This window comes from Dipodomys merriami, unplaced genomic scaffold (assembly GCF_024711535.1).
Source record: "Dipodomys merriami isolate MVZ:Mamm:240054 unplaced genomic scaffold, mDipMer1.0.p SCAF_39, whole genome shotgun sequence".
Taxonomy (NCBI): Eukaryota; Metazoa; Chordata; class Mammalia; order Rodentia; family Heteromyidae; genus Dipodomys; species Dipodomys merriami.
This window is the reverse complement of record NW_027205492.1, coordinates 1,719,208-1,743,273: the sequence shown is the minus strand read 5'-3', so window position 1 is coordinate 1,743,273 and position 24,066 is coordinate 1,719,208. Positions and strand designations below refer to the sequence as shown.

Here is a 24,066-nt window from a genome sequence, read left to right as displayed (position 1 = left end):
TCTCCCTCTCTGATTAAATCTCAAGGTGGACCAGGAGAGAACAAGCAGACTTCTATAGAACAGTGTCTTCCTTTGGAGTCATTTATGATCAAGAAAAGAAAATCTTCGACTGGACACAGTTCCGCATCATTTCCCGTTTAGACAAGAAGTCAGATGAGAGCCTAGAACATTATTTTTATAGTTTTGTGGCCATGTGCCGGAATGTGTGTCGTCTGCCCGCATGGAAAGAGGATGGTGAGAAAACTCTGTCACGGTGTAGTTGGTGCGATGGGGAGAGCATGCTAGCACTCTGGCTGCAGAATTACAATTACAAGGGCTTCAGACAAAGTCGAGTAGGCTCTTAGAAACTCATCAACTCGCCATTGGATCCACCCTCAGTGTAGCAAAATGTTTCCCCAGATGGTATAATTGCAATGAAAATTGAAATTCAACCAAGACCTCACAAAGGGCCCGGCTCAAGTGTTGGAGCATCTGCCTAGCAAGTCAAGGCCCTGAGTACTGTTACCACCAGCAACAAAAACCTCACAGAAACACTGAGAGACTACCATGTGTTAACTTTGTAATAAATGGATATTATTTAAATATCTCCTGGTCTGTTATGAGCCCTTCTGAAATGGTCTCTTGGTTGAAATTTGCACCTGCTTCCTGCAGGTCCCTTCTTAACCACATTTATTAGATAAACTTATATTGGATCATGTTTTAGGACAGCTAAAACAAGCACTGGGCCTGCCTGGCATACATTCTGTGCTGATGGCAGCAGGCGGACATCCCTGCCTTTGCCCCTCAGGTGCCATGATGGAAGTGTTTGCATTCAGGCCAAGCTGGATACTGGAAAGATCTGGACCATGGAGTCATACTGACAAGACAGTAATTGTGGTTCTGCCACCTTGAGCAGAGTAACTTATCTGAGCCTGTTACCCTTAAAAAAGGAATGATGAGCCAGATGCCAGTGTCTCATGCCTGTAATCCTAGCTACTCAAGGGGCTGAGGTCTGAGGATCACAGTCCAAAGCCAGTCCTGGTAGGAAACTCTGTGAGACTTATCTCTGATAAACTACTCAAAAAAGCTGCAAGTAGCACTGTGGCTCAAGTGCTAGAGTGCTCGCCTTGAGCAAAAGAAGCTCGGGGACATTGCCTAGGCCCTGAGTTCAAGCCCCAGGACCCAGCAGTGGCCGGGGGGGGGGGGGGGGAATGATGATTGTATCTCAGAAATTTTGGTAAAAACTGGGTAACAAATGTGAAGTAATTAGTGCGTAGAACACCTAATGATTTTACATATCTCATGTTTTCCTGCTCTTCTTGCTTCGTCCCCAGATCTGTTCTTGTTGATTTCCTTTTACTTTCTCATTTGAGCAGGAACCCCCACAGCCATAACTGCCATGCCAAGGGGCCAGGGAGCAGAATTGTAAAACCACACTGATAGGCTATATTTCCTCCCTTCTTTCAGGCACTCCTGATGCTACCATCTATGTTGAACCCATCACTGAGGAGCGGGCTGCAAAAACTCTGTACCGCATTGAGCTGTTACGGAAGGTCCGAGAGCAGGTGCTCAGGTGTCCTCAGCTGCATGAGCGTCTGCAGCTCTGCAGGCCCAGTCTCTACCTCCCAGTCTGGTGGGAGTGTGGAAAGCATGACCGAGACCTGCTCATTGGCACTGCCAAACACGGGCTCAACCGTACCGACTATTACATCATGAATGACCCCCAGCTGTCCTTCCTGGATGCTTACAGAAACTATGCCCAGCATAAAAGGACTGACACCCAGGCACCAGGGAGTCTCTGTTGCCTTTACCAGAACAACTCCAAATTATATGAATCTCTTACCTATACTCAAATGAGTAGGACTTCAGAATCCCTTGAAAGTGAACCTGAGAATGCGGTGAAAATAGAAAGCAGAGATGATCATCTTGGTCTTCCTGGAGGCAGCTTACCCCGGGTGACCTGTGAAAGCTTCCTTCCTAATGCTCAAGACGTCATTTCTATCAACCATGATGAAAGTCTGCTGCCCGAGTCCTTGGAAAAAATGATGTATGGTAAGAAAGGACTCAGCCGAGATCCAGGCTCTTTCCAGGAGAGCCCAAGTACCAACACAGAATCTAGGAAAGATGCCATTACCATCTCTGCCAGCAGAGATGGGAGCTGCCAGCGTGGTGGCCATAAGGCAGAAATAGATTCAGCCTCCTCGCTCATGGAAAGCTTGGAAGCAGGAGTGGCTCAAATGAACATTAAAAATGGAAAGCATCTGTTGATATCTCTTTCAAAAGATGGGGAGCCATGCTACAGTGAGGCAGGCCAGAGACCTGAAAGCGCAGGGCAGCTCGAGGACAAATGCTTAGCTTCCCCCGCCGTGGACGCAGAAAGCGAAAGCGGGTTTGTAGAGCTGTGCAGTCTTAGTGTCTGTGACTCCAAAAGAAACCTGTCGTCCGACCAGCAATTAATTGATTTACTAGAAAGCAAGCGTTTAGAAAGTAAGCTGATTCTGAGTCAGAACCAGAGTGATGAGGAAGAGGACGAGGAAGAAAATGAGGAGGAAACCTTAGCAGTGGTAACTCGCACCAGAGAAAGGCCGGATGTGTTGCACCTCACCGAGCCCACCCCTGTCATCCCAAGGGGAAAGAACCGAGCCTTCCATCTAGATGAAGGCAAGAAAGGAAGCCTAGAGGTGGTGAGCCAGACTCCTGGACCACAGAGGACCTTCCCTCCTATAGCCTGTCAGTGCCACTGCAAACACATGGAGAGGTGGGCACGGGGCCTTGGGAGTGAGGAATTCGAAGTGGAGAAACCCAAAGCTTATAACCCAGACTTGTTCAGGAGCAGAGCCAACAGTACCACAGTGGAACGCGAGCCCACTGCTGTTCCATCAGAGCCATTTAAAGTGAAGCTCTTAAAAGACCCGTGGAAAGAAAGTACAGAGGGAAAGAAGGGTTTCCCCACATACATTTCCGAAGGAAGTGAACCCAAGTCAGAAGACATGGATTTTGAAAATAAAGATGATTATGATAGAGATGGGACCTGCCCTAATCAAGGTACAGTATGTAAGACCCTGTGGGACTCTGGATAAGCCAGTCTTTACATGAAGGGAGGCAGGTAGTGTAGGGGAATGGTCACCAGCGGGCCTACCCTCCTTCAAAACCAGACGTCACAAGTCAGTCTGAAACTAAATAGAGTTTCCTGACTGTGGTCATTGTAGAAACTGAGGATGGGGGTGCTGGGAATGTAGCTTAGTGGTAGAGTGCTTGGCTAGCATGCATGAAGCCCTGGGTTCAATTCCTCAAAACCACATAAACAACAAAAGCAAGAGTTGGCGCTGTGGCTCAAATGGTAGAGTGCTAACCTTGAACAAAAGAAGCTCAGGGACAGTGACCAGGTCCTGAGTTCAAGCCCCAAGACTGGCAAAAACAAAACAAAACAAAAAAACAGAATGGTTGCAGCTAACAGAGACCTGCAGTTTATATAGGTGCACAATACAGGTGTTTTTATAGGAACTCCCAAAACACCAGTAAAGTTGGCCTTCGCTGAGGGAAAGAGTAGTAATTGTCATTGAAACCATGTACTTTCAGGGCATTGGTGTTAGACCCCTTACAAGCAGCTCAAAAAGTGAATGTGATCCTTTTGAACAGGAAAATCTTAGATAAGGGTTCGAGTTAGAAGGAATTTCAAAACTGTAAAGGAAAACAATCCAGGTGATCCTGAAATTCTTTATAGGAATAGATACAATGATAAGAGATCTTACATTTTATATGTATGGACTGTCCTTGAGATTTCAAGTATTACAATGTTGAGTTTCCCTTGTCAGCTCTACTAATGAAGAATGTAGAATCTCCTCCCCTCTCTTTCTTTCCCTTCCCCTCCCCCTCCTCTCCTCTCTTCTCTAAGGAACTTCCCTTTCCCTCTTTTTTGTGGTCTTTGTGTAGGTGCATGCTCTCAGTAGATAACCTGCATTGATAGCCCTAAAGCAGGGTTTGCCTTTATGATTTGACTAATTTGGTTCCCCTAGAAATAGAAGCTATGGTAATTAATATTCAACTTGAAATAAGATAGCCCAAAATGAGCCAAGAAGAAAAAAGAACAGAAAAGGTAGACTTCAAATCAATGTCTCACCAATGTCCAGTTCGTTTTTTTAATTCTCTTCCCAGACTATCCAGGGAAGTACTCAGAAGAGGAGAGCAAGAGTTCAGCCTCCGGCATTGCAGACCTTGGGGATGACACACAGGAAGCTCGGGCCCCCACCATCGCCCAGCTACTCCAGGAGAAAACACTCTATTCCTTCTCAGAGTGGCCAAAAGTAAATACACAGAGCTTGTGTCTTCCACCAAAGTATTCTCAGCTTTGATTCATTTCAACCCTCTTACAGTATTTCTTCAAAATAGACTCAAAGAATTGTTTGGTGTCCTTACAAGGTGTCGTTTATGCAGCTGGGCGTTAGTGTACCACATCTGTTTCCCTAGCTGCTCAGGAAGCTGAGATCTGAGGATCGAGATTTGAAGTCGGTCTGGGCAGAAAAGTTCATGAGAATCTCCAGTTAGCAAACAGAAAACTAGAAGTGGAGCTGTGGCTTAAGTGGCAGAGTGCTCACCTTGAACATAAAAAGCTCAGGGACAGCCCCCAAGCCCTGAGTTGAAACCCCAGTACCAGTGTTGTGTGCTCACGTGTACCAGTTATGTAACATTTAGATACTGGAGATAAATGCAGTAGACTAATTAAACCATAGAAAAAAATCCCATACTTATGGCTCTGAATTTAATCTTCATTGTCCAAACTATGAAATTTATTTCAAGAATGTGCTCTTCTCTGATCAGCTCCTTCAGGTGATGTGACTTGACCCTTGATCTGAAGATACCTTGTGAATTTGGGTGTCTCGGTGCTTATTCTGGCTCTTACCCTTTTCCTAGGACCGGGTGATAATTAACCGCCTAGATAATATCTGCCACGTGGTGTTGAAGGGGAAGTGGCCCCCCAGCCAGCAGTATGAGCCTTCAGGCACACCTCCCACCCCCATCTTAGCCAGCCATGCTGGTTCTGGAAACAGCTTCTCAGAGCCAGAAACGGCAGAGCACAGCTTCAGCAACGGGGCAGTATTGGCAGCCCAACTCCAGCAGGTGAGACATAGGATGGCTGGACCACATCTAACTTCTCAGTTCATTTCAGCAAATAGGTACTGAGTGGATAGTGTATATTTCTGTTTTTGAGTGTTAGTTGAGGGATTTCTTACCCAATCTCTCAGGCTATGGAGAACTAGTAAAAATTTTGGAGCAGAGACATGCATGATGAAAACAAGGTTTGAGCTCAACTAGAGTCTTCAGGTTGTTGTCGGGGGTGACATTAGAAGAGAGCCAAAACTGGGGAACCAAATAAGGAACTGATACATAGAAAAGGTTCTAGACTGTGCAGTAAGCAGAGTGGAGACAAAAGAAGGAACAAACTTGGCAAGGATAACTTTCTGACTAGTAAATGTAGAAGAGAAAGGAAGCATGAGGAGACAGATGTCTGTAGACGGTGACAGAATACAGTGTACCAGCAGGAGTGAGCATTTCTGTCAGAGTGAGTTTGAGATAAATTGTTAGCACACTGGTTCTCACTCAGCTGCATATTAGATTAGCAGGGGCCTTTGGAAACCTGCAGATTCTGAACTAGTCCTGGGTATAGCCTGAGTATTGGAGGTTTTTTTTTTTAACTCCCCAAATGATTTGATGTGCTATTGATATTGAGAATCCCTGCATCATAATCATGCAATTGCAAATGTAGTCCTATACTAGCACCTGGAAACCTGTTATTCAGGAGTCAGTGGGCATGCCTGTAATCCTAATAAACGGGAGGCTGAGATCTGGAGGATTGAGATTCAAGCCCAGCCCAGGCATACACGTCATATCCCCTCTGAACCTATAGCTAGGTGCAATGACATGTGCACTTGCATCCTAGCTACTTAGGAGACCAAGATCCTCAGGATCGTGGTTTCAGGATAGCATGAGCAAAAAGTTCAAGACTCCATCTCAGAGAAGAAACTGGGTATGATGGTATGTACATGACGTTCCAGCTACAACAGGAAGTGTAAAATAAGCAGGCAAGACCCTGTCTCAATATAACCAGTGCAAAAAAAGGGCTGAAGTCATGGCTCATCAGTAGAGTGCATGCCTAGCAGTTCAGACCTCCACAGAAATGGGAAAGTGGGGCAAAGGGGCGCTCAGTCTCCATCCTAGGCCTACTTCCTTTGTGTGTTCACAGGAGAGCTTTGTAGCTCCGGTATTCACAAAAGATGAACAGAAGCACAGACGACCCTATGAGTTTGAGGTGGAAAGGGATTCCAAGGCTCGGAGCCTAGAACAGTTCTCTGTCACCCACGGGCACCCTCCCATCGTCCTCAATGGCTGGCATGGGGAATCAGCCATAGACCTCTCCTGCTCATCAGAGGGGTCCCCGGGAGCCACATCCCCTTTCCCAGTGAGTGCCAGCACCCCCAAGATTGGAGCTATCAGTTCACTTCAAGGAACCCTCGGCATGGACTTGTCTGGGATTCTACAAGCTGGCCTGATCCATCCAGTGACTGGACAGATTGTCAATGGGAGCCTAAGGAGAGATGATGCAGCCACAAGGAGGCGGAGAGGGAGGCGGAAACCTGCTGAAGGAGGGATGGACCTCATCTTTCTGAAGGAGCAAACACTCCAGGCAGGAATCTTGGTGAGTGTAGGAGGCCACTGGATGAAAATATTAACCTCTCTACACAAAGAAACAAACATTCCTCCTCAGGTACCTAGTGTTTTGGTGTAGGGCCCTTTTTTCCTGATTTCAGTGGCCCTGTGTGTTTTCTTTTGTTATAAGGTGCCTTCCACCTTTCTAGTAATAAATATATATTAACCGATGAGTGGCCCTTGATCTGCATGCATTCTGAAGAAATGAGCCAGGGTGTCTTCTTATTTCAAATGGAATCAGGTCTTGTCATTTCAAATAGTAGCAGCCCAAACCTTCCAGAATTCCAGAAGAGCCACTGGGAGCAAAGCAAGGCTAACCAGGCAGAGATCCAAGAGGCAGGACTAGCTGAATGTTGGTTCTTGCTCTCCTGCCTGACATGCTAGGTGGGCCCTGCTAAGCCCTGTTCTGCTCCTCTGTGAGGATTCATGGAAATCACACGAAGACAGTACCATCTAAATTCAAAGGAGACCATTGTAAACAATGGAGGTCAGAAACTGCTCAGCCAAGAGAAATCCAGTCCACTTTAGACTTTGCTTAGTCCTTAACACTAGATTTTGAGTTCCCATTTATCAGATTTTAAGCCCCCCCCTGCAAAAAAGGTCACAATTCATGTGTTAAAGAATAATAATAATAACCAATATTTTTTAATCATCTCCCAGTGTCAGGCACTGTGTTCAGCTTTTCATGATTGTTCTTTTGATCCTAATGACAACCACCATGTGAAAATCAGTCTTTTCTAAATGAAAAACCTATAGACAGAATCAGGTGAGCAGACCTCAGTGTGGCGTTATCTGAGCCCTGAGAGAGCTGTGAACAGGTGCTGGGGTACAGAAGCTAGAGTGGGACAGTTGGCAACAGGACACAGGCGTGCCTGGAATTGGAACAGTTACAATGGAGTTAAAGTTTGCCAAGTAGACAGAGAGAAGGGCATTCAGGTAGAAGTGCACCTAGCATGCAGTGGTGGGTCAGAAATGTATGGGTTTCCATTCAAGCATTCCAGCCCGTGATAATAGGATAGCAGTCAGTGGAAAAGTTAAAGAATATTTTATGTGCTTTAGGAACTCGTTTTCATTCTGTTAGAATTGAGCTATGCATACTTGTCATTCCTTCACCCAGGAAGTCCATGAAGACCCAGGACAGGCCACCCTGAGCACCACACACCCTGAAGGGCCGGGACCCGCTACCTCAGCCCCTGAGCCTCCAGGAACAGCCAGCAGCCAGGCTGAGAAAGCCATTCCCAGCAAGAGCTTGCTTGACTGGCTGCGGCAGCAGGCTGACTACTCTTTGGACGTTCCTGGATTTGGAGCAGTAAGTGCTGGCTGGTGCTGCCTGATGCTTCAGCTAACTGGCTGCTGACTTAGCGCTGTTTTTTAATCAGTGAATGCTGAGGGAAACTAGAGATTAAGGCTGTTTGGGACAAATTTGTGTTGATTGAGAACATCATTTTAAGTTTCGTTTTTGTTTTTTAAAGTTTAAATTTTGGTTAAGTCCACCAGGAACAGAAATTACAGCTCACATGAAAATACTGTCCTAAGAAATAGATATGTAAAATATTAAGAGGACAGGCCGGACTTACCTAAGTTTAACCTCTCAGATCCTCCAAAAATGACCATATGATATCATAAGCTTACAGGAATCCTCAGGCTACATGAACTGTACCACTTGATGAAAAATTTCCAGATTAATACGTTACTGCTCTTTTGGTGAGGGGGTAGGAGAAGTTGTATTCTTAGTTTACAACCGTAGCCTTGGGACTTTACCACCGCATCTGCTGCTTTTGATCTTGAGTCCTTTCAGTTAGAGAATCTTTAGGTGGACTCCTGAGCACTGATATTTCATCTTTATTTTTTTCTTTCCTTCCCTGCTTATCTGCCCTCCACCTTCTTTGCCCTGGGCCCATTTGGTAAATAAGATGCGTAAGCACAATGCACAGGAAAGAAAAGAACAGATTCTCAGGTACACACTTTCCCAAGACAGCCGACAAGACAGATCGCAGTGGAGAGAGCACCCAAGGAGAAAGCTCCTGGGAAGCCGGAGGTCAGGGGCTCCAGTTGGAAAGCGTAGGCCCAGCTTGCTGTAATCCGGGTGCTTCAAGGAGCAAGCCTAGGGCTGGTGATGAAGTCCCATGCAAAGTGATACCAATGAGGAAAGAACAAAAACAGTTGGAAAGCATCTCCCTCATCCAAAGACTGTGGCAGAATGTTTTGTAATATTGGTCTCCATTGCCTCCTAGAGTTTTTCAGATAAACCAAAGCAGAGGAGACCACGCTGTAAAGAACCTGGAAAATTAGATGTCAGCTCTCTGAGCGGAGAAGAGAGGGTTCCTGCTGTCCCCAAGGAGCCAGGACTAAGGGTAGGAGGAGGGCCATGGGTCTGGGAGCAAGGGAGGCATGTTGTTAAACTACCCCCTTGCATACTTGAGAGGAAGGCCCTGCTGGGAAACACTGCAAAGTGGGTAGCTGGTGGCATTTTGGCAGTTGATAAACAGTAGTAGCAGTTCCTGGGCATTGCTGAGCAGTGTGACTCTTGTGGCCACAGGTTTTTCACCTGTATCTCCTCAACTGTTTGTGGCTTGGTGTTTTGGTTTTGGTTTTGGTTTTGGTTTGCTTACTTGTAAGTTACTGGAGGTGGTTGGGGGAGGAGCCTTAGCTCTTGACAGCAGTCTGTTTCTAGTGTTGAACAAATGTCATGTAATATTTTCATTTCTTAGCTAATTTTTTTTTGATGACTGCTATTTCAGATATTTCTCCCTAGTGCTTCACTGACAATAAAAAGCAGCTGATTCCTGGCGCTGCCGTTTTTCCTGTTGTAAAGTCACAAAACTGGAAGAGATTTCAAAGATCTCTGCAGAATGTTTGCACAGTGTAACAAATCTGAATTAAAGTTTACAGATACTTACAAATTTGGAATGGGAAAGTCATAACCTCTAGGGGGCAGCAGTAGCATTTCCATCGAAAGCATGGGCAGGTTGCACATCAGTGAACTTTTAACCTCCCCGGAATGTATTCTGCCCAGATAGGAGCTTCTGAAATCTCCGTGGGGACATTTGCTCTTCCCAGGCTGGCTGTTCATGAACCCAAGCTCTCCAGTGCCCTGCCAGCTGTTGAGAATGAATCCCCTTCCTGGTGGGATTGGCTGTGTGTGATTTCTTACTTGACCTTCAGAAGACCACCCACCCTGGTCACTTCCTCCTTGCTCAGAAAGGAGTTGTTATTTAATGTTCCCAAGGCTTTGTCTCTCACCCAGCAGCTCCAGACAACTATTCTTGCTTACTGCACCAGCCACCTGGAGGGAGGCCTAGACCATTCCTTCCCAATTCTTGCTTTATTCTCAGAAAACATCGTTACCACCCTTTTCTTAAGATATGCTTGTACTATACAGACTGATCCAGCTTCCATTTTTATTCTGTCTATTGCCACCTTCTGTATACAGAGTATCTTAGTGAAGCGATCAGGTCAGATAAAGACCTTCAATTTGTGCCCTATATAGTTCCTGAGCTCTTTGTTTACAGACATGTTAAAATGATAATATAATTTCCTCACTTGCCTTTTCATAACTAGCCATTTTCCTAATGAGAGAAGTCAACATCCATCACCCTTCTGCAGATGTTCACTCCCTACCATAAAAAACATTTCTGAGCTGCTCTTGCAAGCCAGCCTCCTCTCCCGTGAACCCCCCTCCTGTGTTGAAGAAACGCGTTCCCTGCCTCGAGGCAGTGCTGTCCGCCTGATCCCCAGGGCTGCTCACCTTTTCAACAGAGCCACGCACTCAGTTTGGCTCCCACAGGTCTTCTGGGACTCAAGCCCCCTCCTTTCCCACATCAGTCTTAGAAAACGCTTATAAAATTTATAGAAATTGGTTTCTCATAATTCTGAAGGCTTAGAAGTTCAAGATGAAGGTACCTGCAGACTTGGTATCTCGTGAAAAAGGCCCTGCTGCTCACAGACAGCCATCTTCCTGTTGTATCCTTCCACGGGAGAGGAACAAGCAAGCACTCAGGGGTCTCTTAGGAGAGCACTAATCCATCCCCAAGAGCAGTAGTCCATCCGTGACGGCACTAATGCATCCTAAGTGCTTGGCCCCTTGCGCTCATCATCCCGAAAGACCTTAACTCCTCACACCTTACAGGGTAGGATTGGAACATATGAATTTAGGGAGGATACAGATGTTGAGTCTGGAAGAAAATACACGCGATTAGAATGCCACACAGAATGCCTTCCTTCCTTTGAGCTTACATCAACTTCTGCTTTGTGTTCTGTGGTTTGGCTGAGGCCCACCAGACCTGGCATAAGCCAGACGACATGAAAGGCAGTGGGGCTCAGCTTAATACTGCCCAGGACATAGTGGTTGCTCATGAACCACATGTCACGTGCTCATATTTAATATAGCTTATATTTGTGAATTACATAGTATGTATTTGTTTTATATGTATCATTTTTTTATTGATTTACCTGACAGTAAGTTGCAAATATGACATGTCACTCACGCCTAAAACCTTTAGCATGCATCTTCTAAGAACACTTTCCTACATAATTGTCACCATTACCACATAGGAATATTCATGAGATCTGGTTTCCATATTCACATTTTGCCACTCATTCCAACAGTGTCCTTACGAGCTTGCTTTTGTTCCAGTGTGGTTTGTTTTGCTTCACTTTTAGGATTTCTAAGTGAGAAGCCATATTTGGTTGGTAGACCTCTCCACTGCTCCACTACTCTGGAAGGGTAGGCCAGCTTTGATCAGTGGCACCCTTCTACTCCCACCCAAGAGTTTTAGAGTTAGGATAAATGTTGTTCTGTATTCGTGAGGACGTTCTTGGGTTAGAATGCCCATGCAATCATCTGGAAAGCAGCTTTGCCTTGAACACAAGGACTCTCCTTTTTCTTGCTCTCTCTGCCCTCTCCCCAGGCCTCCCCTGGAATCACAAGCAGGTTTGCTCCCAGGGTATAATTACCAGGAGAGAGAGCTGCCAAATCCCAATTTGGCCGCTGTGTGTGGTCGCTGAGCTGCTGGGAGGGGCACCTGCCTGGGCTGGGCAGCAGCTGGGTGGCTGGAGTGACTCTCCTTCACAGGAAGTGGTGAGTGCAGGCTTCCTCTGCCAGCCCTCCTCTTGTTCTGTAGGTGGCGGGGGAGGGGGTTGAACACAAGGCCCTCGTGCTTGCTAGGCATACGCTATCACTTGAGCCACTTTACCAGCCAACCTACCCTGGGCCTTTCTGCTGCTGCTCTCCAGACATGATAGGGAAAGGAGACCAGCCATGCCTTCATAGCAAACTCTCATTTCTGAGCAGCCCCAGAATTCTCTATGTACCCAAGGTTCTCAGCAAGGGCAGAGAAAGGGTTTTTGTTAGTTGTGTTTTTTTAACATCCTGATGCGAAGAACACTCTATGCATTTAGTTGTCAGAGAGGCAAGAGTCCTGTGGGGCCTCAGCCAATCTTAAACGAGTTGTCTAATTCTAGCTGTCCTAAGAAGGAACTTAGTTCAAATTATATTAAAGATCTAATTTACAGCAGATTGTTAGAAAATACGGTGGAGGCATTACTCATCGTGTGCTGGGCTTGTTTTCTTCCTCACATAAAGATGTCTGAGGTGGAAGGTACCCTTCAGAAAAAGTCTCTCCACGTTTGCCTGCCCCTTGGCTGTGGGTGGGCTGCAAGGAAGAAGTCTTTGTTAGAGAAGTGTTGGAAGGATTTGTGCTAACCAGGAAATGTCATGGGGCCAGCAGCAGTCCAAGACCACAATGTAGACAGAGTGGCTGGCCCAGAACAAGGACCAGCATTGATGAACTTAAGACAGACGGAATAACCATTCCTTTAGCATTCCCCCATCTATTGAGTCTTACTGTCTCTCTTTCCAAACAAGAACTAGAATGAGCACTTGCCCAACACGCTCAAGGATAAACCAGCCTAGTACATTGCCAATGGATGATCATATTAGGAATAAGTATCATGGTATGGTATGGTATGGTACGCAAAAGGCCTAAGTAGGCCCTGCTCGCTCTCTCTCTCTCTCTCTCTCTCTCTCTCTCTCTCTCTCTCTCTCTCTCTCTCTCTCTCTCTCTCTCTCTCTCTCTCTCTCTCTCTCTCTTCCTCCTCTCTCTCTCTTCCTCCTCTCTCTCTCTCTTTCTTTCTCCCTCTCTCCTTTCCCCCCCCCCACCTAGACCCCAGATAGTATCTCTACTATCTTAACCCTCAGTTTTGAAAGAAAAGAAAAACAAATGTAACTTTTGCATAGATTTCTCCAGCTCTGTAATACTAAGCCAGGTCTTTTTGAGATGTTTCATAAAGCTTCCTGCCCATAATGAATTGGTTTGTTTTTGTGTGAGGGGAAGGGTTGTTTGTGTTGGGGGGAAGAGTTGGCCATGCGCCTTGAACTCTGGGCCTGGGCGCTGTCCCTCAGCTCTTCAGCTCAAGGCTAGGGCTCTACCACTTGCGCCCCCAGCACCACTTCTGTTTTTCTGGTGGTTTATTGGAGATAAGAGTCTCATGGACTTTCCTGCCCTAGCTGGCTCTGGACCATGATCCTCAGATCTCAGCCTCCTGAGTAGCTAGGATTACAGGCATGAGCCACCAGTGCCTGGCTATGAACTGTTTTTTTATTGAGTATTTTTTGAGAAATTGTAAGACAAGTTTGGGACTTGAAAAATGACTGTCTGGGGGTTCAAAACATTCAGATGTACCAGGTGCCAATGGCTTACACCTTTAATCCTAGCTACTCAGGGTCTGAGATCTGCGGATTGCAGCTCAAAGCCAGCCTGGGCAGACAGATACAAGAGACTATTATCTCTAATTAAGGAACAAAAAAGCCAGAAGTAGAGGTGTGGTCCATGTTGGTAGAGTGCCAGACTTGAGTGAAAAAGCAGAGTAAGAGTAATACAAGATCCCAAGTTCAAGCCCTACACACACACAAATCAGATGCTCATAATTTCAGTCTCCTGTGAATTAAAAGTTTTCTGTGAGTGGCTGCGGTGATAGTGCTGACTTTGGAGTAGATGTAATAATTGGTTGAGACAATACAGTGGAGCCCTTGGATTGGTACCTGACATGAACACTTGGTTAGTGGCAGCTAGTGTTTCTCCTGCTGCTCTTCCTATCACCACCAGACCCCCACCATCCTTGGAGGTGCTGAATGCTTCCCACTGGGAAGTGCTTCTCTTCTTGGAGCCCACTACATGCATCCTCACAACTCCCAGAGAGCCTGGAACCAGTGTCACCAACTGAACCACGACTGTCCCTTCTTTCATAGTTCAAGGAGAAAGCAGTAGGAAATGCCAGAGCTGTGAGTCAAAGTTCCCAGTCCCCAGTCTCAGCGCTCAGACCTCCTTAGCCTTGCCGACTTTTCTCTCCATATTCTCTACGGCTCCAGGTCCTAGTAATACAATGTCTCTGTCTGACTTTTTCTGTGTCTCTAGGTAAGATGTGTACCTCCTTTCTTTCTCCCCAAGAGTCTGTTCCACTAAGGAATATAGCCAGTCCCACCCACCTCTGATTCTCAAAAGTCAGGAGGCTGTGGCCAGCCCCAGTAACAGCACAAAAAAAAGGCCCGGGGGGGGGGGGGGGAAGGGGGGGAGCCTGGAGAGTTATACACAGTGGCTCTGGTGTGTAATCCTAGTTGCTTTTGAAAGGTAGAGATCAGGCCAGCCTGGACCAAAAGAAGAACGTTCACGAGACTCCATCTCAACCAGTGGCTGGGTGTGATGGTGCCCACCTGTCATCCTAGCCAGCAGGGAAAAAGAAGAGTCACAATCCTGGCCAATCCAGGCATGAAGTGAAACCCTATCTCAGAAATAGCCAACACAAAAGGGGCTGGCAGAGTGGCTCAGATAGTAAAACACCTGCTTAGCAAGTAGCAGCCTAAGTTCAAACCACAATACTCCCCTCCCCCCAAAAGAAAACAAAGTGAAGCGAAATAGATGATTTCCTTTTAAGGGAAGCCAAAATACCACTCACTACGGTGGCATTCACCCAGAAGTATTCACGTCCCTTCATTTCTGCACCCAGCATGCAGCCTTCCCATGCACATAGTTGTGGCCTATGGGAGCTGGGGGATTGCTGAACACTTTACCCCCAATGACTTCAAGTACATATCACTGAACTCTGGGCCTGGGTGCCGTCCCAGAGCTCTTCAGCTCAAGGCTAACACTAGTGCTTGAGCCACAGCACCACTTCCAGTTTTTTTGAGTGGGTTATTGGAGATAAGAGTCTCACGGATTTTTCCTGCCCGGGCTGGCTTTGAACCATGATCCTTAGATCTCAGCCTCCTGAGTAGCTAGGATGACAGGCGTGAGCTACCAGCGCCCGACGTATCGCTGTCCTTTTCAAACTGTAGCTGATCTGTCCTTGGCATTGAATAGTCAGGACTTAAACACAGGTTTGTCTAGCGCCAAAACCCTGTGCTTCATATTCTGATTTGCTGCTTCAGTGCATACAAACTCTGCTGTGTCGACAGGAAGGCTCGTGCTGCTGTCTGTTGCAGAGGTCACAGCCCCTCTGAGTCCTGGAGTGTGAGAGGCAGCTCAGTGCTGGCCTCCCCGCCTTCTGCCATCCTCTCGCAGGAGGCACTGCCCTTGCCAGTGAGTGTGTTGGAAGCCCTGCTTGCGGCGACGGCCACCCTGGTCATTTCTGTGCCGCCAGATGCTCTCAGCCTCTGAGGAGAAACCCTCTGGGCCTGAGGACAAGATATTTCTCCCACCTGGAGCCGTCTGTGGAGCTGGGGACAAGGGAGGCCAGTGCAGAGCCCCAGTCACCCCCGCCCCCAACCTTCTGCCTTCTGCCTAGTAACGTAGCATCCTGTATCTTTGTCCTTTTCCAGGGATTTCTCCCAGAAAACAAGTTCAACCACACCTTGGCCGAGCCTGTTCTTCGAGACGCAGGCTCACGCAGGAGAGGCAGACGGCCACGGACTGATCTCCTGAAAGCGCCCACCATCGTGGCAGACTCTCCCTCCGGAATGGGGCCGCTGTTCATGAATGGGCTAATTGCGGGCATGGATCTGGTAGGGTTGCAGAACGTGAGAAACATGCCAGGCATCCCCCTCACCGGACTGGTGGGCTTCCCAGCTGGCTTCGCCACCATGCCCACGGGTGAAGAGGTCAAGAGCACCCTGAGCATGCTGCCCATGATGCTCCCGGGTGTGGCCGCTGTGCCCCAGATGTTTGGCGTTGGGGGACTTCTCAACACACCCATGGCCACCACCTGCACCTCCACCGCGCCAGCATCTCTCTCAAGCACAGCCAAAAGTGGCACGGCGGGCACTGAGAAGACAGCGGAGGACAGGCCAAGCAGCCACGACGTGAAAACAGACTCACTAGCCGAAGACAAGCCTGGTCCTAGCCCGTTTTCTGATCAGTCCGAACCTGCAATAACTACTAGTAGTCCTGTGGCTTTTAACCCATTTCTCATTCCAGGAGTGTCTCCTGGACTCATCTACCCATCCATGTTTCTCTCCCCCGGCATGGGCATGGCTCTGCCAGCCATGCAGCAGGCCAGACACTCGGAAATCATAGGTCTGGAGAGCCAGAAGAGGAAGAAGAAGAAGACAAAGGGAGACAGCCCCAACCCCAACCCAGAGCCCGCTCCCGGGTGCGAGCGGGAGCCAGGCAGCGACCAGAACTGCACCGAGGCCAGTGTCCCTTTGCCCCCAGAGAGAGAACACGTGGCACAGGCTGGGGAAGGGGTGCTCAAAGACTCCGGCACCACCACCAACTAGAACTTTTTCATTTAAGAAATTCTTGTGACTTGTAAGTTTCTTATCCCATTAAGGTTTGTTACTTCCCTCACTTCACGTTCACAAGAACCTGTGTTTCCATGAGTAATATGGCCTACCTAATTTCCTGTCTGAGAACTATGGTAACAGATGTTCATAGTTGCAGGGTCTTTCCACTTCATGAGCTAAGTGTCGTGTGCCTAGTCTAGGAGGCACAGAACTCTCCTTCTGTTCCCCAGTGGTTCATTCCAGCAGTCGTAGTCGATGCCATACTTGTGACACGCCCTCCCCCTTCCCTTCCAAGCTTCCCACTTCACCTGAGGAGGAAAATGGCAAAAGAAAGCTGTCTAGGGATCTACCGTGGAAAGGATGAAGGACAGAGACAAAGCGGGGCTCTCTTTCTGCGAGCTCGGTCAAATAGGAAGAATGTAATGAGACAACCAAAAAGCACAGAGAAAGGAAGTGCTGGTGCATTTTTTTTATCAGAATTAAAATAGGGCCCTATTTTATAATTACTGAGTAGCATAGTCAGAAGTATATAAACCAACGGTTGAAACACATATATTGATTTCTTTATGAAAACAGGAACCTTACTGTTAGTAACTCCCCCCTTCATTGTTTTTAGACACCTGCAGAAATACTGGCTGACTAGGCATTAGTTTGTGTATCTGGATCATCCCTCTCCCAGCGAAAAGATGACTTTAAGTCAGAGAAAGCTTCACACAGCTTGAGTTCCTGCCAGCAGGGGTGAGTGAGGGTTCCTACTCCAGAGAGCGCACGCCAGCTCCCCAACCCAGGACCAGCGCTGCTCTGGCCTCATTCTCCCAAGAACGTCCTAGCCATTGACCTGCCTCCCCAAAGCTGTGCTTGCCAGAGCCTGACAGAAGGTATTCCCTGGGCACTAGGTTCTGCGGTCAGTTACGTAAGGTATGCGTCACCCTTTACACTACAACTGTGAAAAGTCTTTTTCCTCTCCATTGTTTCTCGGCTCTACTTAGATCTAATGGTTGGCCTGAATGCCACACTATACTTAGCTGAGACTCTGTTGGAAGTCTGCAGTATTCTTTCTCCTTGCTTAGTTCTCTGTGTTGAGGAGCTGAACGGGGAAGAACCTGTCCAACCACACCTGCTTCCCGCTTCCTTCCACCTTTCACTCTGGGCAGGTGCACCCGGTGGGCAGTTCTCACTGGAGACTTGAAACGAGTTTACAGCTCGGCACTCTGGGGGCACAGGGCCTGCAGGGCCTGGAAATATGGCAGGTGTTTCACTTTGTGTTGTCACGATTTGCTGTATTTTTCTTTTTTTCTTTTTTTCTTTTTTTTTTTTTTTTTACTGTTTCTGTTACCGTTTTGCTAATTTATCAGAAGGTCCAAATGTTTGACATAAGTATTTCAGTTTGCATTATTTATTTATGATGCTTTCGTCATTGTCTTTTATACATTTGGGATTATAAATTATGTAAATGTTAAAATGAGCATCTCAAAGAAGTCTGTTCAATCATGAAAATATGAATCTAAATGTATTTTCAAAACTTGGAATCCCAGTTTTATGAATCGAATATATAAGATAGAAATTCCATAATTGATCCTATAAAGAAGAAAGAATCCAGGAATTGAATAAATCCTATTGAATGGTATCTCTGTAGTGTAGATGGTCTGTAAGGCTGACAACAGATTTCTTAGAAATGCTGCTTTCTATTTAACTAACATTGTGTTGTTCAGTTTTGCCTCCAGTGGAAGCAGAAAGGGTTTTTCAGCTGTTAAATCCTTAAAAAAAAAAAATCAATATAATTTATTTATGTAAAAAAAATCACTCAATCAATATATTTTTGAACCTTTTAAGTACTAATTTTCTTTTTATCGAGTAGAAAAAAAATGTATTTGCCCTAAATCCTTAAAATACAAATGCTATAAAAATTCCTGTATCTTGAAAGCCTTACTGCACATGAGTATTATAGACAGCCAGCAGAGGCTGGTCTCCTTTGTTGTCCTTGTGTTGTTGTTGTTGTTCTGTATGGAAAAGCTGCTTTCCCAGGTCCCACTTACACCCCTAGGAGGTCCCGGGTTCTCTGCCAAGCTAAGTGAAGAACCCACCAGCATGCACTCTCCTTGTTATATCTGCCAACCTGTATGTTAACTCTCGGGTGTTGAGGCTTCTGTCTGACTGCTATTGTGACCCTGTCTGCAAAATGAAACTGACAGCTCTGTGGATTATTTGCTCTGTAAGGCATAAGTGCTGCTTTATGATTATCTTGACATTCCCAAGAGCAAAAGCCAAATTTAAAGTCTCTTCAGCAAACTTGAGCCTCTTCATCTAATTCCATACCACTCACAGCCATAAACTCTCCTTGACCATTCTCCACTCATGTCTTACATAATAAATTGTCTGTGGTCTTGATCCTGGATTTAAAAAAAAAAAAAAAAGTTTAAAAGTCAGATCTGTATTTGAGGGATTCACTGCCACTTGATGTCTCTGTTGCCTGGGTATTTGGTGAATGCATGTGTGCACGAGGGTGAGGCGTGCTGAGGGCTCGCTAAGTGCCGTTCAGCGGTGAGGGCTGACCTCGCCTGCCCCTCAGCCTGCCCCAGCACAGGTTAAACAGAATGTTTCCTGGACGAGGGTTGGCAGCGGCTCCCACACTCACCCACCTGATCACTTCCTGAAACCCCATACCGGAAGCCCGACCTCACACTGGTCTTTCTGCAGGTTAGAACAGGTCCACAAGACAGGAATACCTTGATGGCTGGACTTGTCAGGGCTTTTTAAAGAACTTACTAGTCTTTCACCCTGGGAAGCACAGCTCCTCAGCCAGAGAGGGCTTTGCGAGACGTCATCCATGAGGCACAAGGCATGGGAGAGAAGGGAAAGGCTGAAACCTAGTTCAGGTCTGAGCAGGCGACCAGAATGGTAGCCCACACCTGTTGGTGGTCCTGGCTATTGGGAAAGCAGAGGTAGGAAGACCGCCATGTGAGGACCAACTCTACCAAAATAAACAAAATGGAGCTGGGATGAGGCTCAAGTGGGAGAGTGAGAGACCCTGAGTTTAAATCCCAGCACTGCCCCCCTCAAAACAAACATGCTGACCCAGCCTTAGCCTGTGGGCCAGCCATAGGTTGATTGACAGTGACCTGAAGAAAGGATGGAGCATTATTAGAGGAAGGCCTAAAGGTGCTGTGTGTGTGTGTGTGTGCGTGTGCGTGTGCGTGTGTGTGTGTGTGTGTGTTGGTCCTGGAGCCTGAACTCAAGGCCTAGGCACTGTTCCTGAGCTTTTTGCTGAAGACTGGCACTGTACTACTTGAGCCACAACTCTACTTCTCGATTCTGATTGTTTTTACTTTAGTGGAGATGAGTCATATAGACTTTATTGACTGGGCTGGCTTTAAACCATGATCCTCAGATCTCAGCCTCCTTAGTAGCTAGGATCACAGGTGCAACTCACTGGCACCTGGCTCCTCTGCTACATTTTTTTTAAATAAGTAAATATTACAGACCTCTAATCAAGACCTGCTGGATAGAATAATGGCATATACAGAATCAGGGAAGATTCATAGTTTTATTCTACCAGTTCAGTGTACTTGGTGTTGTGTGTGTTTGCCATAGTAACTGCCTTTGGCCTAGTGGGAAAGCCAGCAGAGGCTGCCAAACTGTCTTGGTCAGAGAGCAGAGGTGAGATTAGACTCCATGGTCCTACTAGCCAATCCTCCAGCCCTGGCTTCTGTTACCAGTCCAGGACCTCTCTACCTTAGAGACTGAACTAAGCGAATAAATTGCACTTGGAAAAACTGGCACTAGGGAAAATGGAACACAAGTGACACACCCTCTGGAAAGGTTTACGCTTGATTCATTACACCAAATTCCTTAACAGTGTTTCTTGCAAGAATTCTTTGTTTCTTTGCCTGGTGTGGAAACCACAGGATTTCTCTCTTTGGTCAGAAATAGGATTCATCCAACCCAGTGACTAGGATTTTGTTTCTACATTGGTTGTACATGGCTTCACACCCGGCTCAGGAGCTCAGGGGCAGGACATACTGCCTGGTGGCTGCCATCTTTGCAAGGTATCTGTGGACTATGGGAATCGGAAAGGTGGGGAGTTAAGTACTGGCTCTTTCTAGAAAGGCTCTTTCTAGAAGTCAGATGGAAGTGGAAACTCACACTGACCAAACAGCCCCTGATGTCTAAGCTCTGCCTCAGTCTTAAGTCCAAGCCCTAGAGGACAAGGGGAGGGACTAGAATAAGGGGAAGAGAGGGGGTGGAGACTTGGCAGGATATGACTTCCGTGCAGGGACAGGAAGCAGCACCCCTTCTCCGAATTTGTTTCCTCACCTGTAAAATGGGATGCTGACAGTATGTACCTAAAGGTGATGCATGGGGTTGATCGAAAGATGAGTGTCAAGTGCTTATCACTATGCCTGTTCTCTTGTGAGTCATTCTTGTTATTCCTCTCGATAGCCAATGTTGAGAATGGCCAGCCCCACTGCGGAGAGACAGAGACAGAGATCAGGGCAAAGGAAGGAGCAAAGAACTTCAAGTTGCCCCAAGGCAAGTACAGAAAAGATCTGGGGATTGGACTCAAATAACTACAAGAAAGAAGCTTTGTGGCCTGACTCCATCTCCAAGACCCTGTGCTTTCCATGTGATCCGTGTCCTGGGTAGACCGAAGGAATAAGGAGGCTGCTCGGGAGCAGGCAATAGCTTGGCACCTAGATTTGTGATACCTCCTTCCGTGATAGGGAGAAAAGATACTCAGTTCAATGTGAGTTGCAGAATAACATTTTTTAGTATATTCAATATTGAGTGGATATTATATATGTAGTCTGGAAATCAGATTAAATCCGGGCACCTCATATTTTATCTACAGCAACAGCACATGGTCACTGAGCGCTAGCTTGCTCAGTACTTGAAAGCCATGTTCTCAGTCCCCACCCTGTCTATATGAAGGAACAGCCCAAGACAGGCTGACCAAGTTACTTGATCAACCAGCTACTCAGTGGCAGAGCTGAGTTTGAGAATCCGAGATTGATATGGAGCCATTAGCTGACCAATAGGGGAGCCACGCTCTATGTGCTGCAACTTCATGAGAACATCATTCGACAGCAAGAGAGATGGAACTGTGGCGCCCCTACCTCTGGTCCTCAGCCACCAACACTATGGCTAGGGAGACGGCAACTGGAACGCTGTCTTTCTATCACTGTTGCTGGTGTTGGGGACCTCTGAGGGGGCTTAACCTAGGGACATCCTTGTGTCTGAGCATTTGTACACACCGCTTAGGGCCATGTGGAAAGCAGCTTCCCATTTAGAACTTGGAAAGAGGAAAGGGTTTGAGTCATTGCTCAGCTGGCAAGATCTGAACCTGGGGAGGTGGGCCAGAGGGCTATCGGGACAGGGGAAGGTGATCTCTCATCTGCCCATGCTCTGACCATGACCTCCAACCCTGAGCAGCTGGGCTGTATGTGGGATTAAAGGTCATCCCAATGCTGCAAGGAGGTGCCTACATTGTAGGTCACTGTGCCAGACCTCAGCCAGTGTCCACAGATGAGGACCAGATCGGGTAAGTGGCCACTGTCTTCAGCAGTGTAATGGGTGAGCAGAAAAACAGGAATCTAAAGACACTTCCCTTGATTCCACTGTGTAGTGTTCTTGCTCTGGCCTTGGCCATGACCTTGGTGCCACAGGCCCCACGCACCAGATTCCAGTTGGAATGTGACCAACTTGGGCACCCTCTTCCTGTGAGGTCAACCTCCAGCCCTCACAACTACTTCTTAAACAGCTTTGAAAGCAGCCTTGGAGTTTAGGCAGGCCTCTTGAGGGTCCACCTGCAAGTTCACAAGGCACCCTTCCACTTTGGAGAAAAAGTTGGGCGTCTCCAGCTCTGTCCTCTCTAGCGGAGTCTTTTTTGTGAGATACAAGAAGAAAGCAGAGGACTGGGAATGTGGCTTAGTAGTAGAGTGCTTGCCTCGCATGCATGAAGCCCTGGGTTCAATTCCTCATTACCACATAAACAGAAAAATGAGCACAGAAAGGCTCCAGCACAGAGCCCAGGCCCCAGGCCCAGAAGAAAAACCAACGAAGAGAATAGAGAACAGACCTGAAGGTGTTGGCGAAAGAGAGGGAGTTGTTAAAGATAAAATGTTTAAAAAGTGCAGAAGAGGATGGAGCCTCTGGACGGGGGGAATAACACCATTGCTTGACCAAGAGACCCACTGGGAAGTCCTTGCAGGTGGCTGTGAGCTGACTCACCTGCAGAGGGCGCCGTACATGGAGGTTGACCTCACAGGAAGAGGGTGCCCAAGTTGGTCACTTTGCAACTGGAGCTCAGGCAACAGGAAGGCCTGGCATGGGGAACCAAGACCAGCTATCCAGTCAGCCCAAATCAGGCTGACTGGAAGCCACACCCTAGGAAGCAGAGCTCAGAGGAAGACAGGAACTTTGCCCTCTCCTGACTCAGCACGAGGCAGAAGGACTTCAGACTCAGTAGATTCTTGTGCTACATTCAGGTCTCCTATTGGCTTGTGTGCCAAAGTGATAGCACAAGTCAATGGCCTTGGTGTAGGAGATAAGACGGAGGAAGCACCAGTTTTCAAGAATGGAGGATGGGACTTGGCCTAACTACAGCCTAGTAAATTTGCATCAGCCTTAGCAAAATTATAGACAGAACTTTCAAACAATGTTTATTAGTCTACTTGAGCTAGCATAACCAAAGACCATAGACTGGGTGGCATGAACAGTAGACCTGTCATCTGGAGGTCAGACGTCCAAGGTTTTGAAAAGCATTCCTGGTAAGTGCTCTTCTTGCTAGTTCACAGGCAACTGAACATGAGTTCTCCTTGGTGCAGGTTTGTGGATGGAGAAAGGGCCTTCCCTAATGCCTCTTCAAAAGACACTGATCTCTCAGATCAGGCCCCATCCCTAAGACCTCATTTAACCTTAGTCATTTCCCATAAGGCCCCATCTCTAAATACAGCCACACTGGGGTTAGAGTTTCAATGTGTGGATTTGGGGATGGGTAGACACAATCACCCAGGGTGATTGTGCCCAGGGTTGGTAAGATCCATGAAGAGGGCAGCTCCTGATATTTCTCATAGCAATGGACAGGAAGGAGAACCATGGGCTCTCTGCCTGAATGTACCCAAAGGGAAAAGACGCAGGTGTGTCCATCTGGGGAAACCTCCATGGTTCACAGGCTCTTTCCTCCAGATATAATACAAGATGGAAACTCACAACGACCAGGCAAGGTAAGTGACATGCCTGGGTGACATGGACCAGGCTTAAGGGGGCAGTGGGGATTGTAGTCAGGTGAATAGTAGCTGATACCAGCCAGAGCCCATGGCTGTGATGCAGGGATGTGGGCACCATGTTGCCTGATGCTCATTTAACAGGATGGAAAGGCAGATATTTATATAAAATCCCCTGATTTTTAAATGTGCACAAGAATTTGTTGTTGTTGTTTACATCCCATGAGGAATGAATTACAGGATGGACCCAGTGCACAGAACACATTTGCTGCTTGAGTGATTACGGGGCCCTGAGTGCTGACAGGCTCCTGATCCAACCAATGGGTCACATGTGGGAGTACAGAGGCAGGCTGCCTTTAGAGGGAATGGCCCTCCTGTCTCCCCACTGCAATGTCAGCTGACTCTCAGAAGCAGGCTACTAGGAAGGGTCCAGCAGCAGCT

General features: G+C 47.2%; 1 protein-coding gene across 4 annotated transcripts in view; it reads left to right on the top strand.

Moving 5' to 3' along the window:
* Positions 1-18,691, top strand: part of Chd6 (chromodomain helicase DNA binding protein 6) — a 147,986-nt gene extending 129,295 nt beyond the window's left edge. For 3 of the 4 annotated variants that reach the window (XM_069989769.1, XM_069989767.1, XM_069989768.1), the window contains exons 30-37: positions 26-234; positions 1,447-3,024; positions 4,135-4,283; positions 4,891-5,097; positions 6,221-6,673; positions 7,802-7,993; positions 8,919-9,038; positions 15,500-18,691. In XM_069989769.1, the coding sequence (XP_069845870.1) occupies positions 26-234; positions 1,447-3,024; positions 4,135-4,283; positions 4,891-5,097; positions 6,221-6,673; positions 7,802-7,993; positions 8,919-9,038; positions 15,500-16,396 (3,805 nt within the window). In that variant the 3' untranslated portion in view covers positions 16,397-18,691. The remainder of the gene's footprint in view (positions 1-25; positions 235-1,446; positions 3,025-4,134; positions 4,284-4,890; positions 5,098-6,220; positions 6,674-7,801; positions 7,994-8,918; positions 9,039-15,499) is intronic. The other variant, XM_069989770.1, reaches the window with a different exon arrangement.
* Positions 18,692-24,066: the final 5,375 nt, after the last annotated feature.